Below are 16,772 nucleotides of genomic sequence, written 5' to 3' on the forward strand. Positions count from 1 at the left end.
TGTTTACTGTACATTTAGTATAAAAAACACTAACAAAACAAGTGTATGTTTTCGGTTATAAAATTGTATTTAAGAATTTCTTACCAAAAACTGTGTCCACATTTGGTCATGTGAGCTTCTTCTATCATCTCAAAGCAGATTGGGCTAAAAACAAAATATTAAATTAGCAAACACAGAAACAAATTCTGACTATGAAGAAATAATCTTTACCATGACATCCTCAATTCTAACACTGGTATCTTCCAATTAATAGTCTGAGCAGCACTGTAACATAAGCTTAAGCTTATAAAAAAGCACTTTGAAAAGCTACACATTGAAATTTCATATTAGCTTATGTAATTATTAGCCAACTCACCAATACATTATCTTTAATTATGTGCACAGTACAAATACATACAATTACAAATATTCCATGCCTGCAAGTCTAAAATTACAGGTTTTAAAGTAACTTAAAATATTATTTGAAATTTTAAGAGAGGTAGGTCTAATTAAAAAAAATGATAAAGACATGTTAACATATTTGAGAAGTTTTTAAGACAAAAATTATAAAAGCTGTTGTATTGTAAGTTATAATATATTTATGCGCGGACATCACATTCCTGTAAATATGTGCAATTCATCGTTCAGTACAATGTGCTAATAGTGAGTACTTTCCTAAATCTGTAGGAAAAAGTCAGAAAATGCATAAATTAACACTACAAAGGAGTGTAAGAGGGTTGTCTGGGTTCCGCGCGGAATTTTATCGTTTGTTGAGTGTCAGCCTGTCTAAACCTGTTCTGCTGTGTAGAGGGATTATTCAAGTGGTTGCATGTTTTTGTTCAGATGTTTTGCTCCCTCTCTTCCTTCAGAATGAACACGAGAAGCAAACGAACTGAGTGCGCAGCCGGCGCTAGCGGCGAAGCTCCCAACTCCATGCGTGCGTGACTTTCGAGTGATGATTTTTTACGACTTTTCTGATGGTTTAATCCGCTCGGTGAAACGCACCATGTTTGCCATCTTTTTCAACATTGATGGCATTGTCGCGTCAATTCCGCTGATAGAGAGGAAAACTGTGACCTCTGAGTGGTACACCACTCAGTGCCTGCCTGACGTTTTTTCTGCGATGGCTAGAGGCCGGTCCAAGAACTTGCGAAGGCACTTTTTGCATCATGACAATGCGCCAGCCCACACGGCTAATGCGACGAAGCATTTCATTGAAGACAGTGGTGTCAGCGTTTTGAACCCGCCACCCTACTCGCCTGATCTTGCACCATGTGACTTTTGGCTCTTCCCGAAGGTGACAGAACCCCTGCGAGGCCACAACTTCGAAACTCGAGACGAACTGATTGCAGCTGTCAAAGAACAGCTGGACAACCTCCCAAAGACAGCCTTTGGCGAGTGTTTTGCGGCATGGGTCAGAAGAGCCCAAAAGTGCATTGATGTTGGCGGTGAATACTTGGAAAAAGTTTAAAAAGGATCGAAGTACATGAGAAAAATAGAAAAAAAAATCCTTGGCTACTTATTTCGAGTGATTCCGCGTGGAACCCAGACAACCCTCGTATTTTTATACTTCAAATGAAAACTCATTTCTACATATTACACTACAAAACAAATGCTCTAAACAGGCTTTTTATTTATTTTTCTCTGGAAAAATTGACTAGATGTTATAGAGGTTTCATATTGTTTTCATGCATCCATCCAGGCCCCACATTGGCTTACACAATTAAGATCTGGTGGAAAAGTCTGGTGGAAACATGACCGGCATCCAAACAAAATCCATACATTCAGCCTCCCATTTTCAGGAAGCAGCCACTAAGAAGCTGTCATGCTCCTGCCCTTACTCGTTGCATCATGGTTACATTAATATCTCATTTACAATAAACATAGCATTCAAACATTTCACATTTTATGATTATTATGTACCAAACTGTTCTTTATTCTTTTACTTATAGTCATTTTCTTTCCTTATATCATATAGTTAATCAAACCAACCTTTGCAAACTCGTCCCCTTTATCTGCCGCCTCCAATATCTTTTACCAATTTATCTTTTTTTCGAATTCCTCTCTGTCTCTTTGTTGCCCATCTGATAGAACTGTGTCAGCTTTACATTGTCTTTTTACGTAGAAGTCCTGGCCAGTCTCTTCCCCTTGTTAATACATGTGTGTATGGCTTCTCTTCCAGTATGTCTTTATTTTTTCTCTACACAATGTACTCTTTTAAAAATGTCTGCCTCCTGTCACTTGTTCTGCTACAAAATTAAATTTTATGCATGGGAACTATTATTGCTATTCTCTTCATAACATTCAAATGAAAACCCTTAAGTCTGGTAAGCAATGCCAACATGTGATATGAGAATAACTCAAATTTAAAATATTGTTTGAAAATTCTTGGATAGTGGTTTCAGTTACCAATACATTTTCTGAACCTTGCTCATCAAATGTTCTGTAGAGGCAAAAGCTATTGTTGCAGCAACACACACAAGCCACAAACCAACACTAGAGAAGAGGTCATTCATCACAGTATACAATTCCACACATTCCTGTTTTTATTGATACCAATCCAAACATCCTGAAAGGGGGTAGAAGTGCATCAATTAATATGCCAGCAATTAGAACTGGTTGATTTTCATTTGTAATACACAATTCACCACTTCAAAATTATTTATTGATTTTAAATCTTACAGAAAATTAGCTACATATGTGCTCCAACTACTGCTGCTGTGTTTTCAGATTTGTAGTTTTAACAAAGCATTACATTACAGAAGACAGATACTCTTATGTTAACCAGTCTCATCCTTCTATAATGAAACTAATTTATTAAAGCGAGATCTGCTTCAAAACGGCACTCCTGCTCACACTGAATTAGTTGCTTTGCAGAACTGTGGATTCAAAAAGATTCCAAAAGCATCCCATTTCCCAAATCTGGCCTTGTAAGACCTAGGGCTGAGCCGATGATATTGTCCATCGCCAATTGGCTGAACACATCATCGATGTAAATATACACTGTCGACTGGCTGCAAACATTTCCAGAAATTTACTCAAACTGCACCCATCACTTTTTTTTTTTTTTAAATCTAGTACATCTCACAAGAAAGTTGTCAGAAACTCATACTCGTAGCAGGAGGCGAGGGAGATTCCTGTGCAGAGCTACAAGTAGTTTAGCAGGCATGTGCAGTTAGTTGAGGACAGGAGGGCTGACCAGTGTATCATTCAGAAAGTTTGAATGGGAAGAGCGCAGGAACTTGAAAAGCAGTGAGACTCAAGAAAAGGAAAGTGGCAGCATGGTACTTGTTTGGTCTTGTGGGCAGTGCTTGAAGAGGACCGGAACCAGCAGCCCGCAAAGCTTGAAAGGGAACCTCCATCCCCGGACACCCTAACCCCACTTTCAATATCATATTTCCATGCGCTCCAAACAACCAAGTGTGAGCCTCAAGCCCCATTATGCAAAAGTAATAATAAACTGGTAGGAGGAACAAGGCACTGACTAAACAGAGTACTGCCAGTAATTTAGATCCACTTCAAGCACTACTTGCAGGTAAATAGGAATGTAACTGTACTGAGTACATGAGACAATAAATCTGAAATAACCTCATTTCACTATCTATAAAAGCAGTGCCTTACATTTTTAAAAGGTCAGTGCCATTGTCCTCTGTGTGCACATTGTACATTACAAACTTGGAATATCAATCAACACTCAGCTTTATGTGCTTTTTGCAGTACGTCACTAGAATGCATTAAAAGAAAAGGTAAAATATGCTCTACTTCCACAGGATGATCAAACCCACCGAAATATGATTTTTTTTCTATAATGCATGACATTATTGCTCAGAAGATGGAAGAAAGAGAATGACCAAGGATGCCATGTTTGACTGAGTAAAAGTTAGTATATTTCCTATTAGTAGACATTTATTCAAATTCATTTTATGATGAGGCAGATCTAATTTTAGAGTTTTGTGCCAATACAGCATAATGATTTGTAGCAAATTTAAATGAACTTTGAAAAAAAAATCCCCTATGAAACATCTTGGTAACATTACCGAGTACCACTGCATGTGCAGAACTGAGCAATCTGTGAGACAACAAAACTATAGAATCCCGAGCTAAAGCACCCATACACCATTCCCCCACCCAAAGCACTCCATCTAGTGTAGACATCTGTGGTACATGGGCGAAGCAGCTAATTATTCATAATCCACAAGCACCTCTTCACCCAAGAACCCCTCCTGGCCAAAGGCAATTATATCGTACATTGTCAACATTTTGCAATGATAATGTGAACTTTTAAGAGACTATACAGACATACTACCACCTGCATCCCAACTTGTAGGACCCAGTGTTTCCCCCAGAAATCTAATATAGTTGCACAGTAAAGGAGGGAGAGCCGTGGGGTTCCCTCTGGAAAATTTCACTGTTCTGGTAACATGACCATTTCTATTAAAAATTACAAAGTGAATATTAAGAATAAACAGCAATTTTATTAAATAAATAAGTTATCAGGAAACAAAAAATATAAAAGGAAATCTCTATTTAAAATCCAATGTCTGTCTGTCTATCTGCTTTTCACGAGAGAAGTACTTAAAGGATTTAAAGGATTTTTCCTGTATTTGCTTAAACATTCTGGTTGATTTTGCGACTTCTCTCATCACACTAAGTATCATAGTTCGCTTGCAGGAGCAATTTATTCGTGTTAATCTGAGACAGAGACTGCGGGGCGAGGGGAGGGGAAAGCGTGACGTCAGGAGTGGGGAGCCAGGCGGGGCCCTTCTCACTCACGAGCCAGTCTCCATTCGAATTGCTCTACCTCTGGCCACATTTTGGAGCGGACCTTGCCTTCGTTTAGCTAGCGATACCCGTTTGTTAATTGGTTTTTAAAGTTCTCCTGTTTCACTACTACACGGGTAGAGCCGTGGGGGACGGCTAGTTTTCAATAAAAATATTGCCTCTCTGAATGAATAGATTAAAACTGTAGTTAAGATGATGCTCAGAAACTGAACAAAAGAGATAAATGTAGCTGTACATTCAAAAGACATCCATTCTTTGAAGATAAAGAAGATTGCAAGACCAAGTTTTACTTTTTTAAACCGTTATTTTAAATAAAGCAACTCTATGTGATTTAAGAAAGTTGAACAAAATACTGTAGTAATAAGTCTTTTTCTTTCTTGCTATGAACATACATCATGCACAATAAACATACCTCCATTGGTTTTATGGGCATTAGGGGAGCCAAGTTAAAATGAAACAATGAAATAAACTTGCAGAGGGATTTGGATAAAAAAGCAGTATGTTGTAAATCTGAAATCACATGAAACATGCTACCAATGACTTAAATTCTATAGTCTTAGTTTTTTAACCTATCAATGTTGAAAAAGTTCGCCTCCCGGGTCATCCCTGCGTGGAGTTTGCATGTTCTCCCAGTGTCTGCATGGGTTTCCTCTGGGTACTCCGGTTTCCTCCCACAGTCCAAAGACATGCAGGTTAGGTGCATTGGCGATTCTAAATTGTCCCTAATGTGTGCTTGGTGTGTGGGTGTGTGTGTGTGCGTGTGCCCTGCGGTGGGCTGGCGCACTGCCCAGGGTTTGTTTCCTGCCTTGTGCCCTGTGTTGGCTGAGATTGGCTCCAGCAGACCCCCATGACCCTGTAGTTAGGATATAGCGGGTTGGAAAATGGATAGATGGATTGATGGATGGATGATGAAAACGTAGGTGCACAAGAAAAGAAAAAAGATTTTATTTAGGTGGCATAACAAAAGCTTTGTGAACATTATAACAACATGTATATTTGATTACTGTGTATATATATATATGTGTAATACACACAGAGTCTCACTTATCCGACATAAACGGGTCGGCAGAACGTCGGATAAGCGAAAATGTCAGCTAATAGGAGGTGTTAAGAAAAAGCCTATTAAACGTTAAACTATGTTATAATTTTACATATTATGAGCCTAATACAGTGGAACCTCAGTTCACGAACATCTCTGAACACGTACAAATCGGGTTATGATCAAAACGTTCACCAAACTTTTGCCTCTGTACATGACCACACACTCGGTATAGGAACAAGCCAGTTTCCCTTTCGGTTTGTGCGCGCTGATGATTTCCGCACGTGTTCAGTCTCTCCCTGTGCAGCGTTAGAGAGAGAGTGCGAGAGAGAGACACAGACAGACACATGCACGCGCAAGAGAGAGAGACACACGCAAGAGAGACACATACACACGCGCGACAGAGAGACACACGCGCGCGCGAGAGAGACACATACACACGCGCGACAGTGACACACATACGCGCACACACACACGCGAGAGAGACGCACACACACACGCGCACACACACACGTGAGCGTGCGAGAGAGAGACACGCGAGCGCACACACACACATAAACACACTACGCGAGCGTGAGAGACAGACGCACACACGCACGCGAGAGAGAGAGAGACACACGCACGAGACGCACACACGCGCGCGCACACACACATGCGCACGCACGCACACACACACACGAGAGACACGCACGCCAGAGATGGCCAGCCACATAATCCACTGTAATCATGTTTTACAACAAAACAGAAAAATTTAACAGAAAAAATTAGCTTAGCAACAAAAAATAGACTACGTTCACGCTCGCAACTTGCAGTTCTTGTTGCCGATTGATGCGTTTTTTTTTTTTTGCGGTGGGATGTCGGATAATACAGAATGTTGGATAAGCGAGACTCTACTGTTTATATAACATATAGTGACCGCCCCCCATGCCAAAACACGGGTGACACATCCATTGAGTGTTATTCATCAACTATGAGTTCAGTCTTGCCGCACAATGTGTCCGTCAACTGATGGTTGATATGGGGAATACTTCAATCTGCCCACTGATCTGGCCCATTTGTTTTTCTTTTCTGTCTCCTCTCCTTCAGGATGACCCAATCCCAGCCACTGATCCACAGCCACTGGACTAACCAGACGAGGAGGGATTATCTGTTACTGAACTGAAGAAGAGAGCCAAGGCACGACAACTATGTAAAAAACCTTGCTTAGTCTTGGGTAGTTGTTTCAATAGTTTGGGTTTTGAACATTTTGATCAACCCGTGAACATCTATTAAACAGTTAAGAGTGGTTGGCTGTTATAACTAACACACACTACATACTTAAGCAAACATTTAACATGTATCATTCCATGTCAAATCAACCGATTTTACAGAAATCCCACGTACTATGATCTCAGAAAATTCTGAAAAAAATGCCAGGTGTACCTATGTTATTCAGGAGACACCTTAAAAATTATTTTGATGCAAGATCAATATTTTCCAATGTATAGCCAATTTTGTGAAAGGAGAGGGGTATCAAATTTGACTGCTTTATTTTTTCATTAATTTCACAAGACCATATCTTAGGAACAAAAAAAAAAACCAAAAACTAGCAGGCTCAAATTTTGCATACTAGTACCTTTATAGGTATAGTACATAACAAGATCAAAATGTTTGGTCCAGGTGACACCACTTGGCAAGAGCAGACCTTCAAAAATGGAAAAAAAATTGTCTTTGGCTTTGCCATGTTTCAGAAAGTATACTTCTAACTGATACAGCCTGTTGACATTTTTTCCATGTTTAGATACCTACACTAAACTTTTCAAAAGGTCATAAACAAACAAACTGCATCAGGGTTTGACCAGCACACCTCTGAAATTTGAAAAAAAAAATCATTTTGGGTCCAATTTTCAAACCAGCTTAATACACTGTGGGAATGTCTGACATTTTTAAAATTATTTTTCCTGTATCCTACATGGTCCCTTCTTTCCCAAAAAACAAGTCTTACTTTTCTTATGTAAATCTTTCATTTTTATTTTCCATTCTAAACATGGGTTAAATTCAACACTCATCAAGTTCTTTATTATTAACATGGGTGTAGGATTAATGGAAAAAAATAAGTAACCAAAGGCACATTAAGCGCAGCACATGAACAAAATCTGCTTGATTTATCATTAAATGCAACACTGTTAACATCTTGGTATTGCAGCAGCAGGAATGTGACCCATTTCATTTCTGTTTCAATCGAAGTGCAGAGTGTACGACATCTTTGTCTTTGAGATCAAGATAGTACAGCCTCCCACTGACCATTGTAAGTGCACTAAGCAGTACAATGACACACTGTAATGGCACCTAACAAATATTGTCTCTAGGTGGTCAAAGGTAAGACTGTGCAGAATAGTTTGGATGCATGAAACATACAATATCAGGATGACTGATTCTGCTATACTCTTGTCACGAATCACACCAATCCAACATTTTTCATCATACATTCACCCAACATAGCGTCCAATAGGACACTGGTCTAATGGGACAGACACATCTGACCATCAGAAGTGTGATTGTAAGAGGGCAGGATCTCACCTGCTGCTTGAGTGTTGAATATTCGGTCAATTAACTGTCTTTACTAGACACCCGGTTAACTTTGAGTTTGCCATCTTCTGTAGGGATATAACAGTGATATAGTCCCAGTTACTCCTTTGGCCATGGAGAATTGCATTCTCTGTTCAGCAACTTGACATCATCATTTGACATGAAACAGTGCAAGTTTGATAACTTACTGATTGAAAACTTAATGATTACCATTATTGGCACATGGTGCATTCAGCTTATGTTTAGGATGGAAAACAAGCATGAAAGATTTGCATAAGAAAAGTAAAGTTTGTGCTTTGAGAAAGAAGGGACAATGTAGAATAAATGAAAAATATAAAAAAAATTATCTGCGCAGTCCCACTTGCCATTAAGGTGCTCTGAAAATGAAATCCAAACTGATTTTTTGGATTTGAGAGGTTTGCTGTTCAAACCCTGATACAGTTACATTCCTGTTTATTGCTTTTTCAGAAAGCCTACATAGTTATCTGAATAAGGAAAAAAAGTCAAAAATCTGTGTTGGTTACAAATACAGTGCTGTGATAAAGTATTTGCCCCCTTCCTGATTTCTTATTATTTTGCATGTTTGTCGCACTTAAATGTTTCAGATCATCAAACAAATTTAAATATTAGACAAAGGTAACCCAGGAAAACAAAAAATGCAGTTTTTAAGTGACAATTTTATTTATTAAGGAAAAAAACTATCCAAACCTACATGGCCCTATGTGAAAACATAATTGCTCCCTAAACCTAATAACTGGTTGTGCCACCCTTAGTAGCAACAACTTAATTCAATTCACCGCCATATATTTGTGCTAATCTGAGAAAGAGGCTGCGGGCCAAGGGAAGGGGGAAGTGTGCCGTCAGGAGTGGGGAGCTGGGCAGGGTCCTCCTCACTCACGCGGCTCCAATCGAGTTGGTGTACCTCTGCGTTTTGGAGTATACCTTGCCTCCGCTTAGCTAGCGATACCTGTTAATTTATTGATTTTTAAAGTTTGTCTTGTTTCACTACTAAGCAGGCGGAGCCACGGGGAACAGCAAGTTTGGAAATAAGGTAGAGACAGAAGACACAAACACAATGGAGGGTAAAAGGTTAAAGAATTCAAAAGTGAGAAGTGTTTTCAACTTTAGATTTAGTAAGAAATCTGTCTCTTGGAAAATCTGTAAAAGTGCAGTAGCCAAGCACAGGAGTATAATTATGATGTAGGAGCACCAGAAAAGCAAACACATTTAAGTAATGACAGAAGAGAAATGTGGCTCTGCACAGTATTTGATGCTGTCGTCTTCTTCTTTTGGCTACTCCCGTTAGGGGTTGCCACAGCGGATCATCTTCTTCCATATCTTTCTGTCCTCTGCATCTTGTTCTGTTACACCCATCACCTGCATGTCCTCTCTCACCCACATCCATAAACCTTCGCTTAGGCCTTCCTCTTTTCCTCTTCCCTGGCAGCTCCATCCCTAGCTTCCTTCTCCCAATATACTCAGCATCTCTCCTCTGCTGCACTGGCATGAAAAAGGAGTCTGGAAGTGTTAAAGACTCTGTTTATCTCAAGGACTCTGCTGCCATCTAGTGCATAAACTCAAACAATACACTCTGGACAGCCTCAAAAAAATGCATTGTGTTACTATGCAAAAGATACTGCCTGGTATAGTTGGTATCATCATGTGCTCTTCACATCCTGTGATACCCAAACAAAGAAATTTCGAGAGATTATCCAAATCTGTCCCTTTTTTACATATTTGTCCCAACTTCAAGGTTTCTTGAGAGAAATCAAACTTGTCAGTTTTTCAATAATCCATTACTCAAGAACTCTACTAAATCAGCCCTAGCTATTGTTGTCAAAGTTTCTTACTTGAATGACCAGACTATGTTGTCTACCACGTGTGCAAATCCAGAATTAGAAAATGAACAGACTTACAATTGATGTTACTTGTTGTCAAATAATTGTAACTGACAGACCAAATATGTATGTTATGCTGTATGTGAGATAGATAGATAGATAGATAGATAGATAGATAGATAGATAGATAGATAGATAGATAGATAGATAGATAGATAGATAGATAGATAGATAGATAGATAGATAGATAGATAGATAGATAGATAGATAGATAGATAGATACTTTATTAATCCCAGGGGGAAATTCACATACTCCAGCAGCAAAAAATATTGAAGAGTAATAAAAAATGCAGGTAAAAAAACAGACAATAACTTGAATAATGTTCAACGTTTACCCCCTCTGATGGAATTGAAGTGTCGCATAGTTTGGGGGAGGAATGATCTTCTCAGTCTGTCAGTGGAGCAGGACAGTGACAGCAGTCTGTCGCTGAAACTGCTCCTTTGTCTGGAGATGACACTGTTTAATGGATGTAGTGGATTCTCCATAATTGATAGGAGCCTGCTGAGTGCCCGTTGCTCTGCTACGGATGTCAAACCGTCCAGCTCTATGCCAACAATAGAGCCTGCCTTCCTCACCAGTTTGTCCAGGCGTGAGGCATCCTTCTTCTTAATGCTGCCTCCCCAGCACACCACTGCGTAGAAGAGGGCACTCGCCACAACCATCTGATAGAACATCTGCAGCATCTTACTGCAGATGTTGAAGGATGCCAGTCTTCTAAGGAAGTACAGGCGGCTCTGTCCTTTCTTGCACAGAGAATCAGTATTGCCAGTCCAGTCCAATTTATCGTCCAGCTGCACTCCCAGGTATTTATAGGTCTGCACCCTCTGCACACAGTCACCTCTGATGATCACGGGATCCATGAGGGGCCTGGGTCTCCTAAAATCCACCACCAGCTCCTTGGTTTTGCTGGTGTTTGTTTTCACTGCATGCATCACATTAGGCGGTTATACTCATGAATATTAATATGCATTCATAAACCAAACAACAAATTTAGAGTTTGTGGATTCATATTCAGTATGATATTTTGCCCACAGTGCTATAAACTGCGTGTCTCTGCATCATGTTTCTGTTAGGGAGTAGAATATGTTATATTACTAGAGAGACTTGCTTGTGTTTCAAAGAACTGAAACACTAAATACATTTTATTTAGGTATTAACAAATAGAGGATCTCACTTCATCACCAGTGTAAATAAGTAAAACAGTTGCTGTACTGGCAACTGCTGTTAACAATGCCGGTTGTGCAGTTTCCTTCCACATTCCATTGTTCTTTATGCATGAATCTTGATATGTACGAAGTTTTTCCCTTGACCCTAAACTGTATACATAGGATTGAAAATGGATGGATGCTTGGAGAGATATCTGTATATGTACAAAGAGAGAATGAACGCAAAGCCTCTGTTCCTTTATTGGGACTGTGTATTAAAAGGAAATTAATCTCACCATCTGCAAGTGAAAAAATTATAACTCACATCTCCAAAATGGGACAAAAGCAGCAAAGGCGAAAGCCTACGTGTGTGTGTGTGTGTGTGTTTTGCCTTTCTTATTAAAGAATAACTCCGACAATCACACACTGAAATTCTCAAGCCTATAAACACAATGCATTCCCTAGTATAATGTCTGTTTTTCTTTTTGACATGTTAATGTAATTCTGTAGCACTGTGAGCAATTTTCATGTGATTTTTTTTCACACACTTTTATCATGTATTATTATTAACGACTCAGAATCGAAGTATCAGTTCTTGTGATATTTCTAATTAAGAAGAAGAAGATTTTAAAAAATGACACTGCAAAAACTTTAAAGTGTTTATTGTGTAAATAAAAATGGGCAAGCGTATTTTCTCAAAAAGCAAAATAAAAGAAAAAGCCTTAAACATTTTAAAAGAATTTCAGGGAAAAACAACCTCTGCATTTTTTTTAGCGTGAGAATTTAGTTGTACAGACTTATTACACATATACTTTGTGCTTAAAAGTCTGAGCACTTGCTTGTCAAACTGCAAGCATCACTTATATAAATGTAATGAATTATTATTATTATTACTCTCTAAGCTAGTGTTTAGAATTCAGGTGTAACTTTTGCATCATTTCATGGAAGATTACTAATACCCTACTGAATTCAACATAAAAAGTGAATGTTTTGATTAATAAACAATTTTTTGTTTTTTACAATCTGTATTTATTTGCCCCAGAAATCTTAGTGTTAAGAGAAGCTGCATTTATAAATGGAAAACAGAAAAAAAAAACATTTGCCTCGACTGGCTTAAATTTTTAAGGTAATGAAAATTTTTTTTTTTATAAAATTACCACATACGTCCACTTCAAAGAGATATTCATGTTTCAGAAAATGTGCCTTTCATGTTTCTGAGTTATGTTGATGACATACAAAAACAATTTGGAATTAATTTTTTTTCTTCATAGATATTTGGCACTTTGTTTAGTAAAGGATATATTCTCTCTTCTCTGTTCAAAGCAACTCTTATGAATGAAATTTTCATGAAAGGATGAAATCTTCAGTATAAAAAAAGGGCATTAAGGATCCATTAGAGCCAACTTGAAAGGCTGTGGGCAGAATGTACCAAATAATCTAGAAGTAAATCACATGCCTATTCAGCACAGCATAGTTTTTCAGACAAAATGATTCAGAAATGTGAATATCCAGAATGGAGATACAAATTGAAACAAATACTGTATCAGCAAATACAGAGAAATAAAGATGAAAATCACTCCAGGTGGGTGCTCATTCATTCATTGGATGTTCCTGGAACTGTAGGCAAGGGAAAGTCATGCAGTTATGCCACTGCTATTTTATGAAAGTTGACTTATCCTTCTAACTTTGATTTTCACAAGAACTGTCCTCATAATGGGTGTACAAGCAGGGATAGTTGCCAGTATATTTAGTAACACTCTGCAATGATGGCATTAGTTCATTCACAAAACTGATTCATTCACATGTGCGTTTGTGTGTGACCATTGACTATCTGGTGCCAGGTCTGTTTCGATGTGTATAAGATCACTGAGACACCAGGCCTCCCCCTCCCAGATACTATCATCTACCGGAAAAAAAACAAACAAAAACATCATCATTTTCAACGCTTGCTGCCAACTTCGGCCCAGAAAATGTACTATCCATGAACTACCTAAACTAAGACAGTAATACATTCAGTTTTAGATCTGCATGGCATCAAGGTGAGAAAGGACTTGCAAACTACATACACAGCAGGATTTGAACATAGAACGTCTGGGCCTGTGTGGTTGCTGCATTGTAAAGCATTTTCAAGCCCAGATTTTGCAGGACTGTAAAAGGCTGGCAAACCACTGAAACAATGTTTCTCTAGACACTTTTTCTTTTACATACCAAGCCTCCAGCCCTTAAAATATGGATATCGTTACCCTGCCACTATTCTAGGTATGGGTAGTCCTCGGTTGGCTTCTGATCAAAAAATAGGAAGACTCACAGGCACCTTTTATTTGATGGCTTTTGAAATTTAATGCCTTCATTTAAAGAGGTCATTCTCCACATGTACTGGTAGTGCGTGAAAATCAAAAGGTATTACACAGACCTGTTTCCTACAAGAGCTATGCCCTTTCTATCAAAGTATCTTGCGGCAACCTGTAATGAAGCTAATAGTACTGGACTTTTCATAGCTCATATGCAAAAGTAGTAAGTAATGTGTCACTGATTCTAATAAGATCAATAAAATCTTTGATAACTTCTGAGAATTTAACTTTAGAAAAATGTCCTCAAAACTCCATGATTAGTGATAACTGAAAAATCATTCCAATTAGCAACACAAACAAGGCCTCACGTGACTAAGCAGGCTGGTTACTGGACACGTAACATTTCAAGTGGCAGTAACAGTAAGTCTACTGAATTTATTATTACATATTTCCTATAGGTGCATTACCAATGACCAGTTATCTGAAACTTTACAGCCTCATGTTCTGTCTCTTTAATTCTGTTGGTTTTTTCTCATCTTCAACCTACTGTAATTTCTTACTTAAGTATGCAGGCACATACAAGTATGGGGTAGAAACAAGACAAAGATCTGTCAACTTTGTAATCAGAAATAGCATAGAAGAAATGATTGTCTAAATGATTAGAAGAATTATAATTTCAGCTGCAAAGGGATTTTCATAACACTATCCAAGTATAATTGCACCATTTGTAAAGCTAGTTACCTTTAATCAAATAAAGAAGTCGAATGGCTGTCTTATAATCAATACAGGACAGCATTCTAAGCCTTTAAAAATTGATACATTTTCAGAGCTTTTTTCTGCAGTACTTGCTGCCAACCACATACATTTCTGAGGCATATGAATGTATACTACAATTATTTAAAAAAAAATTAAAAATATCAAATCTATCCTTTAAACTTGCTAAAGTTAAATTTCAGAGCTGACTAAAATAATCTAATCTTTCTAACTTCTCAGACAGCCATCTTTCAACAAACACTGCCTCATGTAGTCAGCTAATTGCAGACTTGAAAATAAAGATAATGAATTTGTCCAAGGCAAGGGTAGGTCGTAATGATAACTTATAACTTCCAGGATTGAATATCTGCTGTAAGAAACATCATTAAGATGTGGAAGTGAAGATGAACTGTTCCAGTCAAGATAATCATAAATAGCTCTGATGGAACAGCTCATGAAATGCAGAACATACTTAGGCTATGTCTGCAAAACACCTGCAGAAAAGTATATCTTGTGCCAGGATGGTGGTCCAAAGTACGGCATTGCTTAAAATTAAACATATAGAACAGAGGCTAAAGGAAAGCCTTTTCCATGCTGTACAAAGCTTGTTCTTGGGCAACCACACTTTAGATTATTAGGTAGACAAACTTGGGAAAAAAACATAATGGACAAGCTATGCATGTTTCCTAAAAATACTATCATTTTTACTGTCTGCCCATAGCAACCTGTGCCACCTTCAGAAAAAGTCAGATTATGTGGTATAAAAGTAGCTTTCTGTCAGGGCACTGAAGCTAAGCGGTTTATGTAATGATACTGAATCGGTCGGTTGTCGGAACATGTGAACTTAAAAGTTGCCTAGCCCGCTGTCTGAATCACAAATCTTGAAAATGTCCCTATTCCCTTCCGAGCATTCTATGCATCAACATATTGTGTAATGTAATGATGATCGCTGTATTTAAGTGACATATCCAATCTACACGGATAACTGCCAAAACTGCTATGATATCCAAAACACCAATCGCCTAATTTTCCTGCACATTGACAGATCTCTTTAACGGTTGGACCGATTAAACAGACTTTCACATACCAATAACTCTTACTAAAACGAACAAAAATATATTTAAAAAACTGCAAAGTACTCACCAGACAAAGTCGTTGCTCTTATCTTCGTAGGAGTTGAGGAGGCCGTTGCAAAGGGGTGTTGGAAGGGGCCTTTTTCGGCTTGAGGATGACACTGATCTCCCCAGTGATGCACTCCCCCGAGATGAAGAAACCCCCAGTCCCACTGCCCCGATTCCCAGAGTCCGTGAGGAGATACCGTTACCGGAGTTGCTACTGTTGTTCGTAGTGTTACTACCGCCAATACTAGTGTTGCTGCTACTGCCGCTGCTGGTTCCACTACTTGTCCCAGGTCCCGACCCCACTCCCCCGCCATTCTGCTGCTGCTGCCGGCTAGATGACATAACGCAAGGCCGCTGCACAGCTCGGCTCTAGCAGGCCGCTTCTCCCGTTCACAGCATCTGGGCCCAGGATGGTCCAACAAATGCTGGCACAATTTTAAAATGGAAAAAATAGTAGCAATAAGAAAAAAATATAAAAATCAATCTTCCATGCAGCAGACCAGATTTTGTTTCCCGGTAGCCGTAAAAAATGAGGTAAAATCACGCTGAAATTCCAGTAATTTCTTCTGCAGGACTTGGAACAAAAACAAAAAATAAAAATCCCTGTATAAATTAAACAATAAGAGGCCAGTACTTGCAAACTACACGTTGTATTCCCGTTAGCGAGCTTTACAGGATTACACGGGCCACCTTGGCGCACTACGTCACTACGCAGGATTCCATACGTGCAGGTATTAAAAAAGTTGAATGGGCTGCTGGGAAATGGAGTTTCTGGTATTTGAAAACGCAAACAACACAAACGAGGAAATAAGCTGGTGTTATACTACTTGTTCTTGGAAGCTTGTACAAACATCTAATCAGAAAACTTCACACGGCTCAAACGTATTTGCATTCAAAATCACTAATAAGAGAGTTAACTGGATTCAATAAGGTAAGAAAATACAGAAAACAACCCAGAACGTTTCCAGTATTGTACCTGCAAGTATTATTAGAACAGGAGGAAAACAAGAAATCTTGGCCAGTCACGTATCAGTCTGATCATTTTGGCAATATTCTCCTAATGTAAATTTTTTGAGGGATAGCCTATGCAACTCTGCAATGGATAAAAGAGTTTAGGAAATACACTATAGATAACTGTAGATTGGTCTTCTTTATATTTTGCATGTCAATTTTAGCTTTCTTTCTAAATGTCAAG

At 38.6% G+C, this 16,772-nt stretch overlaps 1 protein-coding gene across 2 annotated transcripts in view; it reads right to left on the minus strand.

Moving 5' to 3' along the window:
- cop1 (COP1 E3 ubiquitin ligase) overlaps window positions 1-16,292 on the minus strand; it is an 84,978-nt gene extending 68,686 nt beyond the window's left edge. For both annotated transcript variants that reach the window (XM_028811315.2, XM_028811314.2), the window contains exons 1-2: window positions 15,600-16,292; window positions 85-144 (exon numbers count right to left, since the gene is read on the minus strand). In XM_028811315.2, the coding sequence (XP_028667148.1) occupies window positions 85-144; window positions 15,600-15,919 (380 nt within the window). In that variant the 5' untranslated portion in view covers window positions 15,920-16,292. The remainder of the gene's footprint in view (window positions 1-84; window positions 145-15,599) is intronic.
- Window positions 16,293-16,772: the final 480 nt, after the last annotated feature.

This window comes from Erpetoichthys calabaricus, chromosome 10 (assembly GCF_900747795.2).
Source record: "Erpetoichthys calabaricus chromosome 10, fErpCal1.3, whole genome shotgun sequence".
Classification (NCBI taxonomy): Eukaryota; Metazoa; Chordata; class Cladistia; order Polypteriformes; family Polypteridae; genus Erpetoichthys; species Erpetoichthys calabaricus.